Source organism: Macrobrachium rosenbergii, chromosome 50 (genome assembly GCF_040412425.1).
Source record: "Macrobrachium rosenbergii isolate ZJJX-2024 chromosome 50, ASM4041242v1, whole genome shotgun sequence".
NCBI classification, from domain to species: domain Eukaryota; kingdom Metazoa; phylum Arthropoda; class Malacostraca; order Decapoda; family Palaemonidae; genus Macrobrachium; species Macrobrachium rosenbergii.
The window spans coordinates 11,122,065-11,145,998 of NC_089790.1; the positions used below are offsets into that span (position 1 = coordinate 11,122,065).

The window sequence follows — 23,934 nt, forward strand, 5'->3', positions numbered from 1 at the left end:
ATTTAATTAAATCATGAATCAGGTTCACTGCAGAACAAGGGGTATAAATTTCTCAGAACTGGAGCATATTTAAAATAATCATGATAGAATGGGGTGGGGTAAAGCCCCACCCTGGCCAAGTCAGGGCACAAGGCCCTAGGTTTGGTTATGGAACGATGAGGTTAAGATGTATTACACTTTTCGGCAATTTTTAGCAGAAAACATACATAAAAACCCCGGCCTACAGTCATATTAATATACATGACAGTAAATACAGTATATTATTTAACCATTTCTGATACAATATTTGGTGTATGCTATTACTCTCGTTGTGTTTAAATTGTATATAATTTGGGAGGGGTGGACCCAACTGGAAGATTGGGTTTTTAGTGTGGGTAAAAAAAATAAGTAATTGCACAAACAGGAGTGGACTAAAAATACATATGGTTTAGGCTGTAACCGGTCTCACTAGGCCTTAAGAACAATGATGTCAAGGATGAATCCTAACCTTACCTTCCCATAAATAAGGAAGTTGGGTCCTACCTAACCACGGAAAGGCAGTGATTGGATACCAAAACCTAACCTGACCTAGCGCACCAAGTCTGTAAATTACAAGAATGCATCCCACCATTACTTTCCCTAACCTAACCTAGGGCACCCAGTCCTACCTGACTAGGGAGGAAGCTGAGGGAAAACTGGAGCCAATACCACCCTAACCTAACCTAGAGTGGCAAAAATCATGACAGTGAAATACCAAAATTCATCTCAACCTAATACTGCACTCCAGGTTGTAGCCTAATGACAAAGGTAGCAATTGGTGTCTTCCTCTTAGTAATGAGCACAGCTTATATACCTCACCATAGGGAGAGATGGAGGCCTACAGCTTGAAGGCATATTCTTTTTGTCTCAATCCGAAAATTAAATTCAATTTGCATCTATCAGTAAGGAGGCAAGGCATTCATCTGTCATGAGGATTACTGCGCTTCTAGGTGGATGGTGTTACTATTTATTTTACATATATAAAATGAAAATTAAGTCTCTCGATAATTCGGTATTATTTTATAAGTTGCCAATACACAATATGAAATTGTAACCTACATTTTTGAAAAGAGCTCTATATAAAATTACGACTTATAAGGTATGACAATACCAACCCTCAGCCCCTCCATAACTAATACGGCAAAATTGTAGCCAGTAAACACCCCTATTTTACGGGGTATTATTTTATATTGGCAACTTATAAAATTTTACCAATAATTCTACCCAAGGCATAGGGTTACTTTATTATAGGCCTACGGAATATGTTGAGAGTCACGAACCATCCAGGAACTTCATCTTTTGTACAACTTTAATTGGCTAAGCTAAATGGTCATCTAGCCTAGATATTACATAAAGGAAATTAGCCTATTGCACATGCGCAGGTTTAAAAGCTTTGAAACCAATTTCCATGCAATAACAGAAGAATTTTAAAACCTTAATGAACTTATATTATAAATAAAGGCAGGCCTACATATTTTCTATCAGTGGGCTAAACGAATAATTTATCATTCACTTGCCCCGCACCTTTCTTATGGGAAAAAACCAACAAGGACATTAGGCCTACACTGTTTCTCAAACTGAATTTAGTGTTGTCAAGTTATTAAAATATAGCATCATCCAGAAAACATTATTATCTGTATAATACATAAAGGGCCTATTAAAAACATATACGGTCATGGCCTCAATCATTAATGAGCACTACCTAGGCCTAATGCTGAATGAGAATATAACATGTAGACATAATAGAAAAGCATCACCAACCGACAGTACCTTGACACTGCATTATATGGCGTCCTCAATTATGGCAGTCCAATTTAAACTACACAAGTTCAAAAGATTAACTCCATCATCATCCTATACAGACAACTTCCCTAGAACTTCACAAACGTACAGTATAATAGGTTATTTGTAAACATTCATTAAAAATAAAAATTCACAAAACAGATCACAGAAGCAACTATAAATCAATCGTCACTGTTATCAAATCAGGCCCGTACCCAGAGTCTTTTATGGGGGAGGGGGGGTCGTCTTTCCCTAAACTGGCCCTTTTCTTCTATATGTCATTGCATATATAGGCACACACAAGATGAAATACTTGAAAATGGAGCAGATTAGCCGTCTCGATGACGTATGTCCCACGTTTCGGCAGCACAAATTTCTCTGACCAGATTATCGTACCACAGCTTTAAAATTATCGTTTTTCTACTAAAATCCACAAATATGATGACCTATATATCATATTCCTATCGTCATCAATTGTATTTCCTACTATTAAAGAATGATGTTAATGTTTAATAACAAAATTTATGAAAGAAGACGTGCCAAAAAAACAAAAGATTGCTATTTATTACTTTACAAGTGCAGTTCAATGAAAAGGATAGTCACAGAAATTATGGACTTCCAGAAATTGATGGACTTCGACCCCAGAAACTGTACAGGCCTGGCCAGCCTAAATTTAATAGCTTAGACTAGTTCCTGACGACCTGAACCATGCCCTTCGGGGATGCACTATCAAAAAAAAAATACAATGCTCAGGTTACTACAGTATGTATGAAAAATTATTTACATTGTCATGCATCCATATCTTTAAAATAGAATCAATATCAGTCATGCATGAAATGACAAGCCAATTTATTCCGCCGTGAAATAATTCCCAAGGACAAGTACTAATGTAAAATTCTTCCGACGATGATGAAACTGAAGCCATAATTATACGATTACTTGTTTATTATTTCCTCTGAATATGATCCAACTACTGAACGACAAAGAAACCAATACAGTTAAGGATTCTGATTCGCACTAAACTACTAAGTTTAGTTAGTCTAAAGACTTGGGAATCCCGAAGAAGACACCGAAGAATCCGAAGACGAACGAAGCTGCTTGTAGGAGATTCTAAAACTATGGATACCGCCAGGCGTCTTACTCGGCATAGCTGATCATGCAATCACAAATGTTCAGAATTTTCAATATGTTTCAACTTTACCCGAATTTTGGATGCTGGGCTGGAAGATTGTTTCCCAGCATGAATACTGTTTATATCTTGTTGGATTTGTTCTTAGGAACAGAGTTTACCACTGGAAACGTAGTAGGACGAGGAGACAGGACCCAATGTTTCAACGCAGAGGAGCAATTGTTGGCCATCAGGAACTTCTACGACGAAAAGGTTCGACAACTCGAAGAGGAACACCGAAAAGAGATCCAAGCGCTCGAGAACAAGTGTTCTCGCTTGTTGAAGGCCCTGGAGGATAAAAATAAACTCCTCAGACAAGCTAAGAAGGATGCCAAATTAACGAGAAGTATCGAGGTTGTCGAAAGTAGAGAAGGTAGAAATTCCCTTGGACCTGCTGAACTGGCTTTGTCTCCCGCTGAAAGAGGCCCATCGCTGTTTCCCTGCGAAGGACCAAAGATTTCGACGGAAAGCGACTTCGAAGAGTGGCTCAGTGCAAAGGACGTTGAGACTGGACACCCGATAGTGGCGAAGGAAGAAAATAATATTTTCTCCATAGTGAAGAAGAGGTGGGGAGGACCTGACCTTGAAAGGAACAATGTCCCAAATTTGGAAGACGGGAAAGTGAAAGCCAATTCCGAAGGACACAACACCGAGCGGACAGAAATGAGAAAAAGCCGAGAGAGAGAGATGGTGGATAAGACACTTGAAAAGGATACAGACAAGGTAACTGGCAAGGACATGGAAATGAAGCCAGAGGAGAAGAAAAAGGAGATATTTGAGCAGAGAATAGTAGAGATACGCAAGGAGATGATTAGGAAGGAGATAGTCGAGATACTGAAGAGAAGGCATGCCCAAAGGAAGGCTGAAAGGAGGCGGCGATTGGAAGTTTTAGCAAAGGAGATGAGGGACAACGAAAATAAACGTGCAGAGTTTCGAAGGAAAGAAGAAGAAGAGCTGCTAAGAGAGGCGCTGTCTTCGTTAGTGCGGAAAGAAATAGCACGTAGGAAACACAGAAAGGAGATGAAAGACAAGAAAGGTCAAAGCCACAGCAAAGGAGAACTGCAGGATTCGAAGACAAAGAAGAGAACACCGTGGTTCAAGCGACGGAAAGAAGAAGCTGCCGCAAGGAGATGGAGAATGCAACGTAGAGGAAAGGAGTTGCGCAACAAAATAAAGGAGACACTGAAGAGGAGGTATGCCCAATGGAAGGCTGAAAGAAAGAGGCGACTGGAAGACTTAGCAAATAATATGCGGGGCAATGAACATAAACAGGCAGAGTTTAGAAGGAGAGTTAAACTAGAGATGCTGAGAGAGGCTCTGTCTGCTGTAGTGCGGAAAGAAATAGCACGTTGGAAACACAGACAGACGAGACAAAGGATGACAGACGAAAAATGGAGGAAGGACGAGAGACACATAAAAGATGAACGAGAGGTTTTGCCAATTAGGAAAGGCCAAAACCAGACCAGAAGAGAAGTGCCTGGGGTTCACAGCCGAAAAAGGGAAAGCTGTGGTTTAAGCGACGGAAAAAAGAGACTGCTGAGCCATTGTCATCCCCAAGGAGATGGAGAATACCATTCACAGAAGTGAAGATACACAGCAAGGAGAGGCTTAGGAAGGAGATAGTGGAGATACTGAAGAGGAGGCATGCCCGAAAGAAGGCTGAAAGAAAGAGGCGACTGGAAGTTTTAGCACATGAGATGCGGGACAATGAAAATAAACAGGCAGAGTTTCGAAGGAAAGAAGAAGAAGAGCTGCTAAGAGAAGCGCTGTCCTCTTTCGTGCGGAAGGAAATAGCACGTAGGAAACACAGAGAGGAGATGAGGAAGAAACCGAAGAAAACCAAGGAGAAAAAGAAAATACAACTCAGAGGAAAATATGGAGCAAGAAAAAGAAATATGAAGATCATCAAAGCTGTCTCAAAAAAGCCCCAATAATTGGATGAAAAGATATCGGCCACGAGTACAAGTGTGGACAACTTAGCTGCAGGCACTCAAGACTGGATCATGGACAACTTTTTGGCAAAGAGTAGTTCCCATGAGAAGAAGAGGGTCTACTGCTTAGCTGATCGTACAGCCAAGAGTCTTGCTGGAGAAGCATTGTAGCTAGCTCTTGGGCAGCCAGCTCTGGGTTGGAAGTGTTTCACCAAGGAGTCAACTGTTCCCCCCAACAATTGCCTCTTTGGTGTAACACCTCTGGCCAAAGAGTTGACCATTTGCCCAAAAATGCTTCTGGAGAAGCATGGTAGCTAACTCTTGGGCAGCCAGCTCTGGGCTGGAGGTATTTCACCGAGGAGTCAACTGTTCCCCCCAACAGTTGCCTCCTTTGTGTAACACCTCTGGCCAAAGAGTTGACCATTTGCCCAAAAAGGCTTCTGGAGAAGCATGGAAGCTATCTCTTGGGCAGCCAGCTCTGGGTTGGAAGTGTTTCACCTAGGAGTCAACTGTTCCCCCCAACAATTGCCTCCTTGGTGTAACACCTCTGGCCAAAGAGTTGACTATTTGCCCAAAAATGCTTCTGGAGAAGCATGGTAGCTAACTCTTGGGCAGCCAGCTCTGGGCTGGAAGTGTTTCACTGAGGAGTCAACTGTTCCCCCCAACAGTTGCCTCCTTGGTGTAACACCTCTGGCCAAAGAGTTGACCATTTGCCCAAAAATGCTTCTGGAGAAGCATGGTAGCTATCTCTTGGGCAGCCAGCTCTGGGGTGGAAGTGTTTCACCAAGGAATCAATTGTTCCCCCCAACAATTGCCTCCTTTGTGTAACACCTCTGGCCAAAGAGTTGACCATTTGCCCAAAAATGCTTCTGGAGAATCATGGTAGCCAGCCAGCTCTTGGCTACAGGTGTTTCTAACTTAACCTAACCTAACCTCTGGCCAAAAAGCTGACCATCTGCCCAAGAGTGCTTCTGAAGAACCATGGTAGCCAACCAGCTCTTGACTGCAGATGTTTCTAACTTAACATAACCTAACCTCTGGCTGAAGAAGTGACCATTTGGCAAAGACTGCTTCTGAAGAAGCATTCTGGCCAGCCAGCTATTGGCTGCAGATGTTTCATCGAGGGAGCAATTGTTCCCACCAACAATTGTCCCCCCGGTAAAGCACCTCCAGCCCAAGAGTTGGCCATTTGGCCAATAGTGCCTCTGGAGAAGCATGCTGGCCAGCCAGCTCTTGGCTGCAGGTGTTTCACCAAGGGCCAGTTGTTCCCACCAACAATTGTCCCCTTGGTAAAGCACCTATGGCTGAAGAGTTGACCATTTGACCAGAAGTGCTTCTGAAGAAGCATGTTGGGTAGCCATCTATTGGCTGCAGATGTTCCATCAAGGGAGCAATTGTTCCCACCAACAATTGTCCCCTTGGTAAAGCACCTCTGGCCCAAGAGTTGACCATTTGTCAAAGAATGCTTCTGAAGAAGCATGCTGGCCAGCCAGCTCTTGGCTTCAGGTGTTTCATCAAGTGAGCAATTGTTCCCACCAACAATTGCTCCTTTGGTAAAGCACCTCTGGCCCAAAAGTTGACCATTTGTCGAAGAGTGCTTCTGAAGAAGCAAGCTAGCCAGCCAGCTCTTGGCTTCAGGTGTTTCATCAAGGGAGTAATTGTTCCCACCAACAATTGTCTCTTTGGTAAAGCACCTCTGGCCCAATTATTGACCATTGGTCAAGAGTGCTTCTGAAGAAGCATGCTGGCCAGCCAGCTCTTGGTTGCAGGTGTTTCAACAAGGGGTCAATTGTTCCCACCAACAATTGTCCCCTTGGTAAAGCACCTCTGGCCAAAGAGTACTTCTGAAGAAGTATGCTGGCCAGCCAGCTATTGGCTGCAGATGTTTCATCAAGGGAGCAATTGTTCCCACCAACAATTGTCCCCCTGGTAAAGCACCTCTGGACCAAGAGTTGGCCATTTGGCCAATACTGCTTCTGAAGAAGCATGCTGGCCAGCCAGCTCTTGGCTGCAGGTGTTTCACCAAAGGGGCAATTGTTCCCACCAACAATTGTCCCCTTGGTAAAGCACCTCTAGCCAAAGAGTTGACCATTTGACCAAGAGTGCTTCTGAAGAAGCATGCTAGCCAGCCAGCTCTTGGCTTCAGGTGTTTCATCAAGTGAGCAATTGTTCCCACCAACAATTGTCCCCTTGGTAAAGCACCTCTGGCTGAAGAGTTGACCATTTGACCAAGAGTGCTTCTGAAGAAGCATGCTAGCCAGCCAGCTCTTGGCTTCAGGTGTTTCATCAAGTGAGCAATTGTTCCCACCAACAATTGCCTCTTTGGTAAAGCACCTCTGGCCCAAGAGTTGACCATTTGTCAAAGAGTGCCTCTGAAGAAGCATGCTGACCAGCCAGCTGTTGGCTGCATCAAGGGGGTAATTGTTCCCACCAACAATTGTCCCCTTGGTAAAGCACCTCTGGCCCAATTATTGACCATTGGTCAAGAGTGCTTCTGAAGAAGCATGCTGGCCAGCCAGCTCTTGGTTGCAGGTGTTTCAACAAGAGGGCAATTGTTCCCACCAACAATTGTCCCCTTGGTAAAGCACCTCTGGCCAAAGAGTACTTCTGAAGAAGAATGCTAGCCAGCCAGCTCTTGGCTGCAGATGTTTCATCAAGGGAGCAATTGTTCCCACCAACAATTGTCCCCCTGGTAAAGCACCTCTGGACCAAGAGTTGGCCATTTGGCCAATACTGCTTCTGAAGAAGCATGCTGGCCAGCCAGCTCTTGGCTGCAGGTGTTTCACCAAAGGGCAATTGTTCCCACCAACAATTGTCCCCTTGGTAAAGCACCTCTAGCCAAAGAGTTGACCATTTGACCAAGAGTGCTTCTGAAGAAGCATGCTAGCCAGCCAGCTCTTGGCTTCAGGTGTTTCATCAAGTGAGCAATTGTTCCCACCAACAATGTCCCGTTGGTAAAGCACCTCTGGCTGAAGAGTTGACCATTTGACCAAGAGTGCTTCTGAAGAAGCATGCTAGCCAGCCAGCTCTTGGCTTCAGGTGTTTCATCAAGTGAGCAATTGTTGTTCCCACCAACAATTGCCTCTTTGGTAAAGCACCTCTGGCCCAAGAGTTGACCATTTGTCAAAGAGTGCTTCTGAAGAAGCATGCTGGCCAGCCAGCTGTTGGCTGCATCAAGGGGGTAATTGTTCCCACCAACAATTGTCCCCTAGGTAAAGCACCTCTAGCCCAATTATTGACCATTGGTCAAGAGTGCTTCTGAAGAAGTATGCTGGCCAGCCAGCTCTTGGTTGCAGGTGTTTCAACAAGGGGGCAATTGTTCCCACCAACAATTGTCCCCTTGGTAAAACACCTCTGGCCAAAGAGTACCTCTGAAGAAGCATGCTGGCCAGCCGCCTCTTGGCTGCAGATGTTTCATCAAGGGGGGTAATTTTTCCCACCAACAATTGTCTCTTTGGTAAAGTACCTCTGGACCAAGATTTGGCCATTTGGCCAATAGTGCTTCTGAAGAAGCATGGTGGCCAGCCAGCTCTTGGCTGCAGGTGTTTCACCAAGGGGGCAATTGTTCTCAACAACAATTGTCCCTTTGGTGAAGCACCTCTGACCCAAGCATTGACCATTTGGCCAAGAGCGTTTCTGAGGAAGCATGCTGGCCAGCCAGCTCTTGGCTGCAGGTGTTTCATCGAGGGGGGCAACTGTTTCCACCAACAATTCTACCATTGGTAAAGCACCTCTGGCCGATGAGTGGACCATTTGCCCATTTGGAGTTTAATCCTGAATATGTGTAAGGAATTTGGAAGGTATCAAAACCAGTGTTTTTATCGTTTCATAAATTTCTCTCTCTCTCTCTCTCTCTCTCTCTCTCTCTCTCTCTCTCTCTCTCTCTCTCTCTCTGTGTCCCATGCGCGCACGCACATACTGTGAGAAAGGTTTAGGAGAGAGAGACTGAGAGAGAGGGAGGTGCACTAGAACTGGGTAGAAAATGTTACACTATAATTTTTGTACTGCGACTTTAAAAATGGAGTAATCTTTTTCTGTCATAATAGCATGTTTTGAGTAAGTATTAGGTGCAAGCTGAAATGGCGTTTGATCAGTTTGAAGTATGTTTTTAAAAATGTGGCTGAAGTATTTGTCGCGGGTTTAAAGGGCTGCATAAAACCATGGAGTGATTACAAAACACTGAACGAAGATATATGTGGTAGTAATAAGGATATGAAGGGTTGATTTTTCAAAACATCAATAAGGATCAAGTCTTTGGTGAGAAAAAGAGAGTAATCGGTCTTTCCGTCTCCCTCTCTCTCTCTCTGTGTCTCTGTGTCTCTCTCTCTCTCTCAGTAGCACATAGTTTTTATTATTATTATAATAGCAAGGGGAAGTTTCCCGTTAAGCTATCTACCTGCACTGCAACATTTAACACCAATGAACTTCAGCCTAATCAATCTGCAATAAGTATGGAAAATACAGTATCAAGAACAATCTTCCATAAGACCTTTAAAGAAGTAGAAATTATATGAGCACTTGGCTCCAGCTTTAGGAAAAATGTGCCAATATTAGCCTTAAAATCAACATCAACAAAACCTAAGAAATGGCAATCAGCTACTGACAAACACTGCACAATGCATTGGATCCTCCACAATCTGTAGAAATCTACACACACTTGACCTCTAAAGTAACTTTTAATAAAAAAAAATCTAAATGATTAAAAGTAAAAATGGAGACCAAATGCCTTTCCATTGCTCAATTTGTGATATAGCTCTATATCATCAGTAGTCCTTCTATTTACAAGCAAAAACTAAAGTCGTAATAAGCCTGGCAAACTAATTAACACCCACCTTAGATTCTAAATAGAAAAAAAAGGACTTCGAGGACAATCACTGGATTAGTGTATGCATAGCTGCTCTTGCTACAGGAAGATGTCAAATTTCTTACTTGGCTCAAAGAGTACACAAAAAAAATAACATACATATCTCACTGAAGAATCAAGACCTTCGAGAATCTCAAGGCCTATATCAGTTCATAAGAACAGGCTCCTCTAAAATTCAAGTAGCAGTAGGCTTCCTTCTGCATTCATCGGAAAGGGTTATATTTCAAAATTCCACGGCTATCCAACTTGCAGATAACATTCAGCTGATATAAAATTTTTCAGCAGTCAACCACAGCACAAACACACACGTCAGGCAAGGCAGCACTCCCTCCTTCAGAAGCAAAGAACTTAACAAGCAACTACCAGAGGACAACAGTAACCAGCTTCACCACACACACTGAACAGCTGATTATAGCATTCCTGCAGCTACATTTACTGTAATTCCTCTTCCTTTAAAGGTATCTACAGACTGTAAGATTTTTCCCAAACCTGCAGACAGAGCTAACCGAAAATTCCAGGACAAGACGATCACTCAGCAAGTAAGGGGAGATATGAACCAACACAAATTCAAAAGGATCAGTTTCATCTACCTCAGTAACCATTCAATATGCAGATAAGGATGGAATGCCAACCACATAAAAATATTCACGGAAATAAACAACTTAAACTAATGGCAACAATTCATTACTGAAAACCAAGATATACATTCACTAAAATGGATGCCTATCAGTAGCCAGTATTTCAAATATGATTAGAAATGTAACCAAAGCTAGCCAGCTACTGTTTAGCAACGATTTCCATCCCTTCGACAGAAACTACCTCACTTCTGCATCAGCTGAGGCCACTGATGAATTGTAGATATTTCCTACATGGTCTATGTACAGCAAAAGACAGAACAGTGTTATTTCAATTGTAGTCGTGCAATATGGCTCCTTTACTTCTACCTTTTATAAACGATTTATATATATATATATATATATATATATATATATATATATATATATATATATATATATATATATATATATTTGTGTGTGTGTTAGTTATTAGCTGAAGCCACTGGGAAAGTTCAAAATGAAACGACAGATTGTCAAGTACTTTCGTGTATTTCAACACATCTTCGGAGCACAAAGTGTGTGTGTATGTATAACCAGCAATTGGTGAATTCCGCGATAAAGCAGTCTGATAACTCATTCGTCCCCCTCAAACCCAAGTTGTGTAACTCTGCCCCTGTCACGTTTTCCTGAGTCACTCAATTTGCAGCTTTCCAAGAGGCTAATGAGTCGTCACCTGAGAAATATACTGCTCCTTAACTTCCCTCCCTTATCTTCTCCCATTGCTTTCACAGAGCTGAGCTTAATGTGGGCACAGCATTGCCCGTCTCAGTCTCTTAACTTTAAAAAAAAAAATTAAGTAACGGCAAGGTACTTGTTTTGAGGCAGCGCTTGTAATTTACAGGCTTTCTCTACTGATTAAGCAATAAACTATTTTTCGGTTAATTAGGTGTTAGGTTACCTATGACCCTTCAATAGACAACAGGAAAGCAAAATATACTGACTAACGCTCCTGAAACTTCTCCCGGGGACGATATGCCACAGTCTGCTGAATGGTCATTGGTAATATCATAATCTCTTCTACATTTGTTCTACATTGTATGTAGAATGTGGGCCTACTACGAGCCATTTGATGACCTGTGGTACTAGCACTGTGGCTGGTCTTATATGTATATATATATGTATATATATATATATATATATAATATATATATATATATATATATATATATATATGTGTATGTGTGTGTGTGTATATATATATATATATAAAGTGAAAGCGCTTGGTACTGAACTTCTGCCTGTCATTTGCCTGTGGGATTCGCTTATACACTGAAGTCACGTACATCTACTGTTTTTATATATATATATATATATATATATATATATATATATATATATATATATATATATATATATACATATATATATATATATGTGTGTGTATGTGTGTATATGTATATTTATATATATGTATGTATACACACACATATATACTGTATGTATATACGAAGTCTGTAACTATAGTCGGTAAAAGTATTTGCGCATATTTTAGTTTTTATTATTGTTTCTCTCATACCACAACTAAATATAGCGGTAAGCATTAAAACATTTATTTTCAACTGCACATGAGAGAAAAAGGAAAAATATAATTTCTGTGTTAGTATCTTAAGAAATATAACTTTGCTCTACTTTTTCTCCTTGTTTTATTAACCCTTGTCCCCATGCAAGGTGAATGCCTTTCTGAATATAGGAAAGATTTTGTAAAGCAAAATTAAAACGCAGGGAGACTGGCCAACCACAGATAGAAAACCAAAGAAAAATCTAAGATTCATGTGGTTTGATAAACAGTTGGTTAACTCGTAAAGAAAATAAGTGTGCAAGAAGCAGCTGGCGATGCTTTATTAACAGATTATAACAGCCACTGTTGCGTTTTTATTGCTTATGAACAGTGAAGGAGCAAAGATAAAAAGACGCTAATTATTTGCAGGAGATACGAATTAGCTTTGCGTGATGTTAGCTTTTTCTTTTACTCGGTATAATGAAATAACACGCATCACATTGTAAAGCCTTCGGACAGAGTTTACTGCACTGAAGTGTGCGTTTGTTGAATGGGAGTCTGAATTCCTGGTAAGCGAGCCTGAAACTTAAAAAGAGAAATCGTTGGCGATTTATGTAATAACTGGTGCTTTACTTTTTTATTTATTTATTAAATCTTAGTTTTTACGTTTATTTCCTCGTTTTTTGAGGTGTAGGCTTCCGGGAGTCATGTCTCTCCTACCAACAGCAATAAATAATGTTTTCCATAATGCTTTTCATCGTGCACAGAAATTTGTAATCTGAGATTAATCATTGCATAGACCTTACAGCCCACAATCCGTTTCAGGTTATAAGCCTGGATTACTCTAGAACTTAAATATGAATATGCTCGAAAGTTATAATGGGGAGGTGGGTCAAAAATTATGACTCCTGAACTCGAGGGTTACGAGTCTTATGTACTCGAAACTTTAACTCAAAAGGTTGGAATTTGGCTCAGAAATCTTCAAATTTTCATCTTTCTCTCTTTAACCAGTCATGTCAGCATAGGGATATCCAAATTATTGGCTATCGACCCTTTTGGGACAATCCAAGGAGTTTATAAATTCCGTGTGTTCCAAATAGGTTAAAAACTGGCATTCATGTGAGCAATAAGTTTCATAAAATACAAAAAAAGTATAACTGCTAATACATAATTATGATGCATATATTAATCATTGTTGTCATTTGATTTCGAACTCCTGTTTTTATTGAAATTTAATTTTAAAGTGAAGAGTTTAGAAATTACACAATATCGACGCTGGACCCTTTACGATCATGCTATCAAGATAAGCTTTGATTAGCATACTTTAATGTTTCCTATTACTGATAAAAAGGCATTCGAATTACGAGCGTTCTGTCGTCAGGACGAATAATGTCCAGGGCATTTCTGTATCCATAAAAAATGTGATAATTTTTATTATAAAATATTGACTTAAGTATTTTTCCATATGGTAGTTCATATCTGTCGGTAGCACGTTTCAAAACAAACTATTGTTTTATTCTTTTTATTTTATTATCAGTCATTATAAATTCTAGCTACTGCTTCGAATTGCTGAGGACTGATCTCAAGACCTGAGAAGCCTTGATCCGCTATCCCATACTCGATCTAAAATTACAGTGAGGGTCTGTAGGCTTTTAGTTTTAGATAAGCAACATAAACTGTCAGAGGTAATTCTAAGCTTTTCATTTCAATGATAGTCTGGCACTGCGAGTTGCCAGAATTTAGGCAATGTTGCCAACAGACAAACCGCCAATGTTAGCGGATTCGGGGACATTGGGGGATTCCAATTTCCAAGCCACATTGCGGAAGACGAGATGTCTACTCGTATTTGAATGATTCAAAGCTGATTTTTGGTGGATTTCGTTTGAGTTCAAAATGCTTGTTGAATTATGAATTATCGTATAAGTCAAAGGACTGCAATATTAGTAAAAATATTATTGAGTAGGAAAATAGTCAGATCTGGTAGCAATCCATGGCATAGTGTATGACCTTTCAGTTGGTGCACCTTTCTTACTTCACTGAGATGCTGAGGTGAGAGAATGTTCTGCCATCTAAATGTAATAAAAACTAAATGAAACAGGCAAAGCTTGAAATCGGTTATACTGCTTCCACTAATAAAAGCGGACTAACTAAAAAGAAAAAGAATGGACACTTGCGATGTTTCTAAACAGGAACTGGCAGCATGCAGTTCAGCCTATTATATTGGGTGAGCAAGGACATCAGTATTGTTCGAGTGAGCAGCTAATGAGGAATTCAAACTTACGAAGATGATTATTTCTTTGACTCGAATATTAATTTACCCAAGGTACACATATTTGAAGTGGAAACGGTAGGTCAAGCCTATTATAGAATAGGAGAATTAAAAATTAATTTATTCAATGAAAAATCCAGCGGATTTTGGTCCAAAATAGCGGATTTTCTGAACTGGTTCGGCGGATTTCAATGCGTAACAGTTTGCAACTCATCATGTGTAAAGGTCGCCGCGTTCCTCGTTTTTCTGTGTACTTTAAATAGTGAGAATTGTTTTATTTTTGTGATTCTGACACCGGAAACCTTTACTGTCATCATAAAGTTCATGAAAGAACGCCAAGGGCTGTATTTACCCATTTAAATGACAGTAATGATAATAATGCCAAGAGCTGCATCCAGTCGTGTAAAAGGCCTAACCTAGTCCATGTCTCCTGGTGGCTTCCGGATTTTAGATTATAAATTTTTAGACAACGTCCCATGTTATGCGTAAGTATTTTTTTTTATGTAATTAAGTACTAAGATTGCATTCAAATTAAACTGCTTGAAAGTAGATTAGGCCTACACTCCACATTTGAAGATAGCGTATGTCTAATTGTATTTAGTTAGGCAATTGCAGACGTGCCAGAAAAGATGCTTGTCTAGGCCTATCTTTACTGTTTCTATAAGCTAGGCCGAATATAGGTTATAGAAGTTTTACTAACACGTTCCAGGCAAGACTTTAGACTAACCTTACACAGTTTAATGGAAGCTATACTATTAGTATGCCGAAGTTCATGTAAGGCAAGGTAGACTGATTCTAAGTGGAAGACTAAAACTAGGCTAGGCTAGGCTTACGTAAGTTAACATTACCTGACATTATTTACTCAGGGATTCAGTTTCTGTTAATATTGCTAAAACGTTTTGCACACGTTCAGCTATGTACCTTGTAGGCTGATGTTTGGGGGTCCAGGATGGCAAAACCCCGGCCCTAGCCCCCCTTCCGGCCAGGTCAGGGAATGGTAATGGTACCCAGTAGTAAGTTAAGGTTAGGATGCATCCTTGTTGAAGCATCTTTGATTTGCTTTTAAGCAAGGCACAGCTCATATAAATGACCTATTGCATATGCCCTCCGTAGTTTTAGCATCACTTTTATAAGGGTATATCAAAACTGTTGATTTGTTGTTTTTGATAGTATACAATGAAACTCCCATTTGTTCCTACAGAAATAAAAACTCTCATTGTATTTTTAAAGTATTACTCAGTGTAAGTTGGGAATGGACATTAAAATGGGGTAAGAAGGTGGGTGAATTTTTACTTTAAACCATAATTGATTTCTGGAGTTGCAAGTATACTTTTCCTATGTTTCAATGGGTGTTTTGATTGTGTCTAACATTCACTTTATTAGGAAATGAATAGTTTTAAAGATATTGGACCATCTCCTGTATATCCTACAATTACAGGGGACCACAGTGGGAAAGTGACGTTTTTGGGTGAGCGAAGACACATGACGAGTGAAATACCTGGGTGCATATAACCTGACCTAGCCTAGGACTCTGAGTCTTACCTAAACAGGGGATTCATACCCCTGGACCTCCCTCCCATCTAGCCTAACCAAGGGCACTGCTAATTAAAATAAACAGGGTTGCAGCCCAACCTAGCTGCACCTAACCAGGGGCACTGCAAATTAAAATGAACAGGTTTGCAACCTAACCTAGCCACACCTGACTAAGAGCACTCAGTCCATACCTAGCTTTGTTCCCCCTGTACCCCCACCTGGCCTAACGTAGGATACTGTAAATTAAAATAAATAAGAAGGTTACAACCAAACCTAACCTAGGGTGCTAGGTCCTAACCTAGTTAGCGCCTGCTGTCACTTTCAAACTGTCATTAAACCTTACCATAATAACTATCAGAATCTGCAGAAATACCATGGCCATGTTAGAATATATCTTGTATTTCACTTACTTTATATTTTGTTCCTCCCAAAAACCATTGTGTCACCCTTGAAACACAAAGGAAAAACTGGAGAAAAGTCCAAGTTGGTAACATTTATTGGTAAATATCACAGTAACAGTAAAATTGAGGTAGAGTTAGTATGATTTTCTTATTTAGCGTATCAAGGAGACTTACGTATCAACATCAAAACTCAAATATTGGCTACTAGTATAAAAGTAAAACAATACCACAATGTGGCTGATTAGAGGTAGGTGGGTGATTGGTGGAAAACCCCACTCCCCTGCTGTAAGCTGGCACTTTTTCTTTAGCCTTGGTTGAGTTAAGACATTTTTCTGCTCTCTTACTGACTGTCAAGTTGAATTATTTTTTTTACTGCATGTTGGTTGTAGCCTAGTCTTTGTTCATCATGGATTTGAACAAGAAAAGAGAACAGTGAAAGGTGAGGACATAAGCAAGCGAGTGTTTGGCAGCTTTATGCCTTTAGTGTTAGTGCAAGCAGTTTTGTTGTTCTGCAGCAGTACAGTATGTATAATATATATATATATATATATATATATATATATATATATATATATATATATATATATATATATATATATATAAATATATATATATATATATATATATATATATATATATATATATATATATATATATATATATATATATATATATATATATATATATATATATATATATATATATATATATATATATATATATATATATATTATTATGTATATATATATATATATATATATATATATATATATATATATTTATATATATATATATATTAATTTTGTCATTGTGATTTTGCTTTGAGCTTTGTACCCTTGTTCATAAATGCCGAGCTTTGCAGTTGGAATTAGATTAAAATTTTACATTTATTTGATTGCGCTCCGTTGTAGAATAGCTTGCACAAAATATATTGAATATTATACGTAGAAAAGGGCAATTTGTTACTTTAGCACTATATAGAAAATAAGTAATTGGTACCTGTATATTGCTATGTTACTGTTGTTTATGAATTAAAAAAAAGGAACATAAAATGTTTTATTTATGGCTGACGTTTGTTTGCTATTAAATTTTGTTTGTTTAACTTTCTTGCTGAACAGGTGGCTTAAATGGCCATGAAGTGTATATCAGTGGAGAAACTATTTTTGGTGTTTTTTTTTTTTTTTTGCACGGTTAAAAATAAAATAGTAATCTTTATCCATTTTTTTCATTAAAGTACAGCAACTTATAAAATCTGTCTGCACCAAAAAGTTCTCATGCTATGTATTTTTTGTATTTTGCATTTATTGCACTTTTCTCGGGACGGAAATTGAATATAAATTGAAATGCAATTTATCCTAGTTTGACAGTACAGAGATAGGTAAGGTATTTATTTTTATATTTTTGGTGATTTTTTTTAGTAAAAAGTGAAAAGTAACAAAATTTTTGCCTACCGCGATATCGGTGTTTTGCTTTTGTTTTGCAGTTTCTTTGAATAGGTAAGGGCACATTACAACTTTTCATCTTTCTGACATAATAGAACTGTTCAACTGTAAATTGACACCAACCCATTATCTTAACAAGCAAAGGTAACTTTACACTAAGCATTCAAAGAAAAATATTAATACGCATGTGCGCTGGCACTGTAAGGCATGTGTTCTGAGACGTGACTTGCGAGAGGCTGAATCCTCACAGGGATAACAAAGCGGGGAGGCATTGGTAGAGCTATACTGTTATTGCAAGGTAGTGTATAGCTATCTTTCGACATGTGCAACCCTTATAAGCCCTACCACTCATGTCGTCTGTTTGTCAGACTGTAACGATGACATATCGGCGGGTTTCTCATTCTCATAGTCTTGAAAAATCTTGCACTTCGTTCAGCTTAACTCCATTGTGTAGACCTAAGTACGTAATATGTTCTGTTTTGTGTCTTTCATTTCTCTGAAAATTTCCTGTAGGTGTTTTATTTTTGAATACATCCCAGGTGTCATTAGATATCCAAGGTTTCCCTCTTGTTTCCCCCACTTCCAAGTACTTTTCCATGAGATTGATGTACTTATCTTATTTTTATGGATTTTCTGTTTATTGCCTGCTCATCACATATGATTTGTGAAACAGTAATTCTATTTAGACATTCAGTCACAAAAGTCTCAAGAAGCATATTCCCCTTATTATTTATTTATTTATTTATTTTTATTCATCCTAGATACTTTACTCGTATCAACTCTTTTGTTGGTTGTTTTCAACTTCAGCTTTTGTCTGGCAATGACAAATTGGTGGTCACAGCTAGCATCTGCCCGTGTGTAATTCCTAATATATCTCTGCTTTCATTTTCTCTCTCATTAATATGGCCGTGTGATCTATTTGGTTTCTATCTTGCGATATTCAAGTACATTGAAGGAAATATTAATTCATTATTTTTATGTTATCTTAAGTTCTAACCCCTTTACAGAAATGGGAACCTCATTTTTACTCGAAGATGGGTAATAGAGCTTCACGAATAATGTGCCAAGAGTTACATGTGCATAAGTACTCCTATCCTGAACACTTAATTTCCTTTTTTTACCTTTGGGATAATGGTACCCAGTTGTGTGTGGATTCAGTACTGAGTTAATCTTTGTTACTTGTATGGAGCAGATTTGAATATTCTTTTCTTAATCACGGACTTAGGAAAAAGTACGATAAACTCTTTGGTTTTACAGTATTTTTTTAGTAAGTCATATATAGATATTGATCATTCAGAAGTAATTAGGGTGTCTGAGCAGATAGTGTAACACCACTCTCCATAAAAGCATGTTTTGTTGTTCCTCTTATTTCTCTTTCCTCCATTCCTTCTAGAATATAGACAAACTCGTCCGGGCAGCTGGCTTTAATCTATTTCGTAAAATCTGAGTTGATACCATGTAATAAGTTATTATTATTATTTTTTTGTGTATGTTAGTACTTTTTCCTGGAGTGGTGAGTAATATGATTGGATCCTAACGGTAAACTTGTTGTAAGAATAGTTTCTCTACTCTTCATTGGTATCAGTATTGTATTATTGCCTGGTATAAAAGTCAGATTTATATTTAAGTTTCTCAGTAGTACATTATTTCAGTACACGGCATGTTAATGATTAGCCAACCAATATAATATGGTCCTTAACATCCTTTCAGGTGAAGACTCGTCCAAAGGACAGGGCTCATCCAGCAAAGGCAGTCAGACGAATAAGCTCCGTTGGAACAGGTTTGTTTCGTTGAAAAGTATTCATGTTCCTGCTTAATCTTCTTCTTCTTCGTTTTAACGTGCTTTTTCCCATTTTTATATGGGGTAAGCACGATGCCTTCTTTTCGAAGGACTTTTGATTTGCCGTTAGGGTAGGCCGTAGCCTCGATCGGCTGCCCTGCCTGACATCGCTTTTTTACGAAGATGTCCCAGCAGCGAGGAGAACTGGGCTTTTGTTTCGAGATGAGGTGTGTTATTTTTTTGAAGATGTTTAGTGGCTTTGTTTATGTGTGTATTAGTCTGTAACACCCATTTGCTTTCAGCAAACCTATCCGTTGATTACATACTTACTCCCGGGGTGTCTACACGGACATACTGAAGGTTTCTTTTTACATTTTATATCACAACTGAAAGCAAAATCGCAAAACTCTCCTTTTTAAAACTTTGCTAACGAAGCATTACAAAATGGAAAACTGCATTTAAAGGTAAATGGCACAAAGCAAATTCCAGTGATATTATGCAGAATACGACAAAGCGGCTTTTATCCTCTTAAAAAATTCATCTCATGTATGAAATGCGATTAACCCATAAGTGTTATTAAATAACTGTTACTAAATTCGGGGTTCTAGCAATACAAGGATATGAAATATAATTTTTTTGCTCAAACATCGTTGTGCGAGGTCTGACCAGGGATTATGAGAACGTTTCGACATGATTTTAAACGGAGCAAAAATGTTGAAAATGATGAAAACGGGAAATGCTGTACCTTGTTTTTGGAAAATTTCGGAACCGGACTTTTGTATTCACACGGAAGCTTCATTGTGTGCGATAGAATGGAATATTGTCCAGTATTGCGACATGTAGTAAGTGCTTGTTGAGCTTTTGTATAACAAATCACTTTTCAGCGTTGACGAGCATTGTTGTTGTGATGCCAGTTCATGATAATAGACAGAGCTCCCGTTTTCTATGAAGGGAGGCTTCCTGCGTCAACAACGTCTGATACTCGGTTCCAGCTGGAGATGTTTATGCGATAAATGAGGTCTTGACGGGTTTTTACTAAATTTTGATTTTGATTTTGAACGAACCTGCAGTTTCATCAAGATCGTTGGCTTTTGGCTGAAGTCGGTGGAGATGTAAGTAAAAGGTGGAGATAGTAACAGGAAAGGGTAACAGCACCTGGAATAAGAACCGAAAGGCTTTCAATTAGGCCGGGTCGTTGGTATGTTTTCATCCCTCCTCTTCTCAGCGTAATCCCCAGCCCGGGCCGATGTTTTGAATGAACGCATTTTTGTATTTTGGAGTCGGTGTCTCTTAATAAATGAATTTAGCATGAACGTTGCTCTTCATTGTTTGGTTGGTTTTAGTTGTTTTTCAACAACATTGCAACTGAAAATCTGACAGTTATTCGTAAATCAGTTGTTTCAGTAAAAGCGCAGAGAATAATGGTTCGTGACGTAACTGTAATTTTGACAGAGAAATGGAGAGAATGGCTGCTCCAGAATCTACTTTATTGGTACTAAATGCCGCGGGAAATTTTAGCAAAATGATTTACATTTAAAAGTAGGGTTTTAAATTTCAGTAATTTTCAAGGTTTTAGGTGTAACTTTTGATGAATTGACTTTTGAGAAGCATATGCGTAATATTGCTTCCTCTGTTTCTAAAAAAGTTGGCATCTTGCGGAAATGTTTTAGAATGTTCGGAGATGAAGCTATTACATCCCAGCGTTTTAACTTTTTTCTTCTTCTTCTTCCTTGTTTGAAGTACTGTCCTCCAATGTGGTCGTACGTTGCTGCCTCTCATCTCAGTCTCGTGGAATGAGTTATGTCATTAGTCAATTTTTTTTTTTTTGCCAAAAAGTTAAGTATACCCTAGTTTAACCAGACAACTGAGCTGATTAACAGCTCTCCTAGGGCTGGCCCGAAGGATTAGACTTACTTTACGTGGCTAAGAACCAATTGGTTACTTAGCAACGGGATCTACAGCTTTTTGTGGAATCCGAACCACATTATAGCGAGAAATGAATTTCTATCACCAGAAATAAATTCCTCAACTCTTAATATTGATTCATAGCATAGGCTTAAAGTGACTTCATAAACGTTTGTTACATAAAATGTACTGCAGTGACAAACATCCTCTGCAATCTTCTGTACCTGACCTGGCTGATTTTGTTCACAACACCAGACAGGCTGCCGCTGCAAACAGTGGAGGTTTTATCTTTGCTACAACTAAAATGTGAAGTAGTTTACCTAGTGCAGTTGGGGAATCTTCTGATCTCCAAATATTTAAGCGAGGAGCAAATTCATTCCTGCTCCCTGCTGTCGTCTTTTGAATTTCGGATGTATTGGTTTTATTTTCTGTTTCCTCGTATTTGTTTATCCATCTCTTTCTCTCTCTCTCTCTCTCTCTCTCTCTCTCTCTCTCTCTCTCTCTCTCTCTCTCTCTCTCTCTCTCTCTCTCTGCAGAGATGATTTCCCTTTGGTTGACTCTGTCCATACTGGTTTTCAGCTGAAGATTCGAAGAAAGAAAGAAGTTTTCGTCATATGAGATATGAAGCATATAAGTGAACGTTCAATCAGTAAGTAGTGGATGAGGACGAATTAAGGTGTGAATGCTTAAAAACGAAATTAGGTGTAAAAATTTAAAAAACCTTGTAAATTATTCATTGTTAAATGTTTCGTAATATTCGCACAGGTGGAAGAGAGTATACTGTGATCTTCCTCAGCTGTATATTCGATATTCCAGTCATGTCAGTGAAGGGCATATAACGGGTCGAGGGTTTATTTCTAAGTCTTTTCCTTTTAAGATACTTTATATATATATATATATATATATATATATATATATATATATATATATATATATAAAGTAATTTAAAAGGAAAAGATTTATAATATAAATATATATATATATATATATATATATATATATATATATATATATATATATATATATATTTTTAAAGATGGTTGCTTAACCGTCAGTTATATTTTAAGTCTCCTTAATGAACACTGACTGATCTATGTGACTGGTACAGTTACATGCGTAAGCTTCTCTCTCTCTCTATTTAAGTGATACCTCTTAAAACTCGAAACTCATCGTATTTTTTGTTTTATTAATGTAGTGATTAGATGCGTGATAATTAGCTGATTGCAGCTGGTCGAAACTTGAGAGGAGGACGACTTAGGTCTAAGAACCTTATCACAAATTACAAGCGATGATGGATCCAACGGGTTACTAATCATAGAGGTATCATCTAATTATATTTTGTAACCATAATTCGTCGTTATCACGAAAACTTGGAAAGAAAATGGGTTTTAATGTTTTCTCTGGGCTAAATATATATATATATATATATATATATATATATATATATATATATATATATATATATATATATATATATATATATAGTAATAAAGAAATGACTGTTGACGAATTAATGTAAGAACAAAGTGAAAGTAAAAGTTAATAGCAAGACCAAAGAGTTTCTCTCAAGAAGGGAAGGCGATGTCTTTATGATACCAAAATGGAATTTTATGTAGACAATTCACTGTTGCCAGAGAAGTCGGCTTCAAGGGCCGATCCATTCGAATTTCGACTTCAAAGCAGACACTTTCCAATTTACTTTTACATAAACCTTCAAATAGGCATCCGTATTTCAGTTATGGAGTCTTTTGGAGAGTTACGTAACCGTAAAGACTGGGAACCGGGCCAAATGCAGATAAGAAGGTTGAATCTGTCAACGAGATTCTCTTTCTTCCTCGGAAAGTTGTCCTCCCGGAGAAAGTCATGTCGTGGCACACTGGTATTATACCTGGATGATCTTTGAATCTTAGAAAATGGATTTCATCGCGAGATTGTGTGGGTTTCATTGACGTGAAATCTTGGTTTCAGTAAGTAAAGTCACTGTAGTTAAATCTGCACAAGTCTCATTTCAGAATACACAAGTCGGTTCTTTGTAATTTTTTAAACTGATGCACTTATAGAAAGTCTTGATGGATACGTGTTATTACTGTGCCATCATAGCTATGTACTCGTGTATTATGCACATTAATAAACTCTGAACACATCTGGAATGTGTATTGGAACAGTAATAATAGGCTAAAGGTAAGAAAGTAGGGTATATATAATGTATGAACCTACTTTTTATATTACTTTTCTCATTAGATATATGAATAACGAATAACGATAATAGGAACTGTAGCACTTGTATATATATATATATATATATATATATATATATATATTTATATATATATATATATATATATTATATATATATATATATATATATATATATATATATATATATATATATATATATATATATATATATATATATATATATATATACTTTACTTCTGGAATATTTATTTAGGATTGTAAAGAAGACCGTATTTGAATGGGCCTTTTTGGTTAAGCGTGAATCTTTGACTACGAATGTTCATAGGAGTGAGGTTAGGACTGGTGCGATTGCCAGCCGATTTCAGTTTCAACAAACTCGGCCATTAGTTAAGTCGGTGGTCGTGGATGTTAATCACAGGATAACATAGTTACTCGTATTTTCCTGTGCAACAACCATTTTTTTTATCGCTTTCAGTCGCATTTTCAGAGCATTTCTTTATACACCTAATCTACATTTCATTTTAAAC

At 38.3% G+C, this 23,934-nt stretch overlaps 3 protein-coding genes across 4 annotated transcripts in view; 2 read left to right on the forward strand and 1 right to left on the reverse strand.

Moving 5' to 3' along the window:
* LOC136832596 (uncharacterized) overlaps nucleotides 1–2,184 on the reverse strand; it is a 197,517-nt gene extending 195,333 nt beyond the window's left edge. The window contains exon 1 of one of the 2 annotated variants that reach the window (XM_067093771.1): nucleotides 2,016–2,184. The gene's annotated coding sequence lies outside the window, so the exon portion shown is untranslated. The other variant, XM_067093772.1, reaches the window with a different exon arrangement.
* An 856-nt stretch (nucleotides 2,185–3,040) lies between these two features.
* Nucleotides 3,041–4,555, forward strand: LOC136832913 (trichohyalin-like). Its single transcript, XM_067094570.1, has one exon. It carries the CDS (start codon nucleotides 3,041–3,043, stop codon nucleotides 4,553–4,555), a length of 1,515 nt encoding a protein of 504 aa, XP_066950671.1.
* A 9,792-nt stretch (nucleotides 4,556–14,347) lies between these two features.
* LOC136832599 (serine/threonine-protein phosphatase 6 regulatory ankyrin repeat subunit B-like) overlaps nucleotides 14,348–23,934 on the forward strand; it is a 713,268-nt gene continuing 703,681 nt past the window's right edge. Inside the window, exons 1-2 of the mRNA XM_067093780.1 lie at nucleotides 14,348–14,632; nucleotides 19,234–19,303. The gene's annotated coding sequence lies outside the window, so the exon portion shown is untranslated. The remainder of the gene's footprint in view (nucleotides 14,633–19,233; nucleotides 19,304–23,934) is intronic.

What these genes read in the sequence shown, in the direction of transcription:
- LOC136832913 (XM_067094570.1), top strand. Translation starts at nt 3,041, where the DNA reads ATGAATACTGTTTATATCTTGTTGGATTTGTTCTTAGGAACAGAGTTT.